Genomic DNA, 5,772 nt, shown 5'->3' with positions numbered 1-5,772 from the left:
CGACTACCAAAACTCTATCTATTTCCGACTACCAAAACTCTATCTATTTCCGACTACCAAAACTCTATCTATTTCCGACTACCAAAACTCTATCTATTTCCGACTACCAAAACTCTATCTATTTCCGACTACCAAAACTCTATCTATTTCCGACTACCAAAACTCTATCTATTTCCGACTACCAAAACTCTATCTATTTCCGACTACCAAAACTCTATCTATTTCCGACTACCAAAACTCTATCTATTTCCGACTACCAAAACTCTATCTATTTCCGACTACCAGAACTCTATCTATTTCCGACTACCAAAACTCTATCTATTTCCGACTACCAAAACTCTATCTATTTCCGACTACCAAAACTCTATCTATTTCCGACTACCAAAACTCTATCTGTCAGTATGAAAGATTCGTCGTTTGTCTTCTGAAAAATAGCAATTTAAACTTGATCAGACAAACCTGCTTAAGGGCACCGTTGTGGATTTGTTTATAGACATGTTCATAGTTCAGAAAATGGTCGTCAGACAGCTAAATGATACTTCATTACACATAAGAAAATATAAAGGACTGCATAGAAGCATTTGTGAATCATTTATGGAGACTTTGATACAGATTCCTAGAAGAAGAGTAAACAATGTTACAAAAAGTTTATCAAGTTAATTATCGTAATTTTCATTTTAAATTTAAATTCATGCATATATTTGGGGAATAAAACTATAACAACACATTTTACTTACTCCTAAATATCAGCCTAGGTTCCTGATTTGTGTCTCGGTATAACCAAACATACTTAGCTTACTGAAAGGAAATGAGTTTTTGTGACAAATTCTAATTATATAATTCTTGTATCTTTGCAACCCATTGTTGTAGACTTTAATGTTTCTACCTATGAATTATAATATATCAAACAGGCTATGTTTGAAATATTAAGTTGCAAAGGAAGAGAAACTAGAAAATTTGAGCTTGTGGCAAAAACTGAGTTAAATCTACATGTTTTTAAGTTCTACTTATAATTCTCAGGATCATAAACTTCATATCATAATTTTTTTGATTGATTAATTGATTGTAAACCTCGTTATTGGTGCTGCCTGGTTGTTTAAGCACAAAGATTTATTGTACGCAATTTATTTCTGGTTTTTTACAAAACCTTAAAATGTATTATTACGTATTTAAGAATGTTTTCTGAAATATGAACAATCAGTTATATAAACTAAATCATTTATTTTGAAGAAAAATATCTATATTACTTGGTTCACCACAGTTCTTTGAAATTAATCTAATTCGAGGTAATTAACAGGATAACATTAACAAAAAAATTACACTTTAAAGGTATTTTTCGGCAAAACTTACATATTTCGATTGAACTCACACTCCTGTATGCCGAGTCCATTAGTGCCTGATCCAATCAGGGTTCAGTTATGTGTTTGGTGTCTATTCTGAACCAATAACATCTATATTTCTTTCTATCTCATTACCCAATTAGAGTTATGAATCCTTCAATCGGCGCTATCAGTAAATGGAAATATTTACTTCTACTAAAACTACTCAAACTGACTGTCAACATGATCCGTCATATTCAGCTTGGTTTCTCTTAAAATATTAAAAACACGGACCGCTTATATGTATGCTTCTATCTACCGATCTATACTATTCTGGGCAAGTGTAAATGTAACTTTGTCGGTGGGCTACGCAGCTGTTATATCTCAGTGGACCCTAGATATTTTTAGGAAACCTCTGCATAGCAAATTTTAGGTTTTACTATGACAAATTTGTATTCTGGCTATTGTTCATTCTATAAAAATGATTTGAACTTTTAAAAAAGTTTGAAGTGATGTTCAGAGTCCAAATTAGAGAAGTAAGCGAAATGAGATACTGTAGCTAAAATCTTGTCAACATAGCATTTTCTTCAAAGACGGCTTGTTTTCAGAATTCCAAAATGTGGTCTGCCGTTTTTGTACCTTAAGAATTGACCAAGATATTGAGAAAGGATTTGAGTCTTTGCCATAAACTCTGATTTTCTAATCCCTATATGTTTTTAATCCAATGGCATAGACATTTCAAACTATGAATTATGTTAGATCAAATAATCCAAGTTTGAAATATTAAAGGGTTACACCTTCTGGTCGCAGAGATATAGGGATTAGAAAATTTTAGTTAGCGGCAATAACTCAGTTCCTTTGTTTAAAATTCAACATATTAAATATAAGCAAGGTTGTTTAAATAGTAACTCCAATAATTTTTATAATACAAAGAAGGAGGCTAAATCTTATCAAGTTTTAAAGACTTGCAATATGTTTTTCTATACTCCTTTGACATCTATTAAGTTTACGAAAACAAAAAAACAAATTGTCTACCGTACTGCATAACACCCCAGCGAAAAAATTACATCGAACCTTGACTATGATATATCCATTCTATTATATATCCATGATTAAAAATATAGAATCACGAAAGGACTTGAGTCTTTTTCCCAGACTCGAATTTTCTAATCCAAATATCTTTTCAACCTGATGAAATAAACCTCTAATATTTCAAACTTAGATTATTTGATCTAACAGAATTCTTGGTTTGAAATATCCAAGGTCTACGACTGAAGCTTTAAAGATATAGGAATTAGAACATCAGAGTTTATGGCAAAGACTCAATTCCTTAAAAATATTTCTACCGAATCGGATTATTTTAGTATTTAAGCTCTTCGATACCTAATATTTCTAATTCTATGAATCATGTGCATTTTCAAAAAGGTGACGACCAGGATCTCGTATGCTCAATCGATTTAATGCATAAAAATTCTTTTGCACCTGGAGGCCATTCTTGGCATTACAACCGATAGCTGAGAGAATTAAATAAAACGTTTATGAAAGCCAAAAAATCAATTCAAGAGCACGCGAGAAAAAAAAATATATTTGTTGTGTAAACAAACTAAGGTTGCAAGAATTTTTAAAATTCACGATGGATTTTAAAAGCCAAAAATAAATTCCTCGATCTTTAGGAAAAAAACATGAATTTCTCCCATATGGCTTAAGGGTTTAAGACTTATATAGTCTAACAAATATTATAGTTTGGAATGAAAAAAATACTGTAAAAATGAGTGAATAAAAATGTTATGAATAAATTGTAATTTGTGATTGTCGTCTTCAAAGACCACCCACAACAATTTCTCGTCCGAGCCACATTCTCCTCATTTTCTCTTCCGAGCCACCCCGCAATCCTCGTCCTTCGATTATTTAAAATATTCCAATTTTCAAAGATAAAACTATTGTTAAAAATCTGGCCACGTTAAATATGGATGGAGTAAAGTAATGCAATGACTTCATCCATGCTGGAATCTTCAACCCATGAGAATGATGTCAAAATTTATATAGGTAAAACTTAAATCTCTTCTGCCTCTGTAATTAGAACCATCGCGATATAAAATAAATATTTGGCATGTAGTTTCACTATAGTTAACAAACAAGATTCAAAGTTCCATATACATGGAATTCTTTGCGGCACTACATCAGGAATATCTGAAAATGCGTATAAAAAAATCTACATTTTTAAAGTCAATAAACTTGAAAACTTTACTTCAATTGAAATTTTTTTTTATTTACAAAAATTAGATATTTCATTCATGCCCTAACGTGGCCTGATTCTTTAAAAATTGTTTTATCTTGGAGGATTAGACACTTAAAAAGATAATATTGAAAGGACGAGGATTTCGAGGTGGCTCGGACGAGAAAATGAGGAGTATGTGGCGTGGACGAGAAATTTTTTGGGTTGGTCTTCCTACTCTAACTGCACGGTATAAAATCATATTTTACTAAAAAGAGAAGTAAGGAATATATATATAGTAAGGATTATATTCAATTTTAGATTTTTAGAACATTTTATTTTATAGATTAAGTATTTTTTAAATGACCCAGTTGGAGTGATTGGCCCAATTAGCTGGGGTGTAAATGTTTTTAAACCCCTATTATGCATATATCCTAGCTTGTCATTTTAATATATTTTCGCCAAAATGGAAATTTTAATAAAATCGGGAAAATCTGACGGAACTAAAAACTTGCCACAAAATTTAATTTTCGAATCCAAAAAAACTTTGCAATTTGATGTAATATTTCAAACTAGAATTATACTGTCAACATTTCAAATGTCAAAGGTTTACACCTTCGGGTTACAAAGATAAAGGGAATTAAAAATGTATGGCGAGTGTTTACTTTGATATTTCTGATTCTACTTTCTGAGAACAAATAAGTAAAACAATATAGCTGAAAAATTTATTGCACTAAATATTGCACAAAATAACAATGTTATGTAAATTATGTAAATACGATATAAACAATATCACAGATAGAGTTAAATTTGATCGAAAAAGTAAATAAAGATTTGGTCTGTTATTTACTTCTTGGACTAGTGGTCCTACAGGACAAATATAGAGAACTACCGTCCTATCTTTACCAGAACGAAAGGACAAAATTTGATGGTCCATCAAGAAAAAAAGATTCTTAAACAAGATCTTTTCTGATCATTGGTTTTACTCTGGGAGTATTGAATGATCACTACCCTCTAATTCATCCTTAATATCGGAGTAATTCGTCCCAAGCTCGAGAGCAGAGTAGGATTCTGACTCCAGGTAGGGTTCTCCTCTCTCCCTTTTCTCCTCCCGATCTATCAGCCCTGCCAGTGCCTTGATATAGGTCTGAGCCATGTGTAGAGTTTCAATTTTAGACATTTTCTGTTCTGTTGTTAAATTTGGAACAACTTCGCGCAACCGTTCAAACGCATCGTTTAGACCATTCATTCGTTTACGCTCACGCGCATTTGCCGCTTCTCTTCGGAGCTTGAGGATGGATGGGGACGGAGGTCGGAGACTTTTTTTCCGTCCTCCTTTGCCTTTTTTTGAAGGAGGCGTATACTCGGCAGGACCTGGAGTATATTGGAGGGGGTAGTCGGGCGGGGGTAGCTGAGGGGTCAACTCCACCTGACCAGGTACAGGGTTCGATTCATAGCTGTAGGTTGTGTTAGGAAACACTGTGTTGTGAGAGGAGACATCAAACTGATAAATCTCATTTTGTGAAATATCTGCAACTTCGTGGTAACCAGATTCCTCCTGGTATACTCCTACACGCTCATCCGGGCTTAGATCAATATTCGTCCAGTTAAAGTTGCAGTCCACATACCCCGTCTTGTTTAGTTCCAGTCCTGGATAGTGCTCGTCCATGGTGTTACATGTATGGGAGACGGACCCCAACTGAGCACTATGCTAGCGTGGTTGTGATTGGTTGACCAGAAGGCGGGGCGCGCCACCTAGAAATTGAAAGGAATTCTAACTGGACTTTCAACTTGAGCAATTAATGGCGGGAGAAAATAAGAGATTTCAACTCTCGTAGCCTTCAGGGGGGCTGAATACACACAACATTGATTTCATAATCAGAATATGGAAAATTGATATATTTTCCCCTCAGAAAATTATTAATTTAGAATTTAGGGAAAGCTTATTAGAAAAATTCAAAAATAGTTTAAAAACATAAAAAAATCTTACTTTTAAGACAAGGAAACTGATTAATTACCTTAATCTCTAATTTTCTTAATCATTTCATTTTGAAACCCAGTAATATAGATTGTAGATATCTCCAACTTTGGAAATTTTTGGAAAATCTGTCATATTTATAGGTTTTAAAGCATTTTAATACAGCTTTTGTTTTTACTTAGATAAAACTTTAAATACAATGAAAAAAGAAGTATCTGACTTTGAGCTAAGACTGAACAGTCTCAATTTTGAATGGTTTA

The 5,772-nt window shown here is 33.1% G+C and overlaps 1 protein-coding gene across 1 annotated transcript; it reads right to left on the bottom strand.

The window, feature by feature from the left end:
* Nucleotides 1-4,267: 4,267 nt before the first annotated feature.
* LOC111701972 (heart- and neural crest derivatives-expressed protein 2) lies at nt 4,268-5,219 on the bottom strand. Its single transcript, XM_023473478.1, has one exon. The coding sequence runs from the start codon at nt 5,201-5,203 to the stop codon at nt 4,517-4,519; it is 687 nt and encodes a 228-aa protein (XP_023329246.1). The 5' UTR covers nt 5,204-5,219; the 3' UTR covers nt 4,268-4,516.
* Between the last annotated feature and the right edge of the window lie 553 nt (nt 5,220-5,772).

Source organism: Eurytemora carolleeae, unplaced genomic scaffold (assembly GCF_000591075.1).
Source record: "Eurytemora carolleeae unplaced genomic scaffold, Eaff_2.0 scaffold444, whole genome shotgun sequence".
Lineage (NCBI taxonomy): Eukaryota > Metazoa > Arthropoda > Copepoda > Calanoida > Temoridae > Eurytemora > Eurytemora carolleeae.
Note: the sequence above shows the minus strand (reverse complement) of the source record. Positions and strands in the feature narration are given on the sequence as shown.

Coding starts and splice junctions, on each gene's coding strand:
- LOC111701972 (XM_023473478.1), bottom strand. CDS start 5,203: ATGGACGAGCACTATCCAGGACTGGAACTAAACAAGACGGGGTATGTG.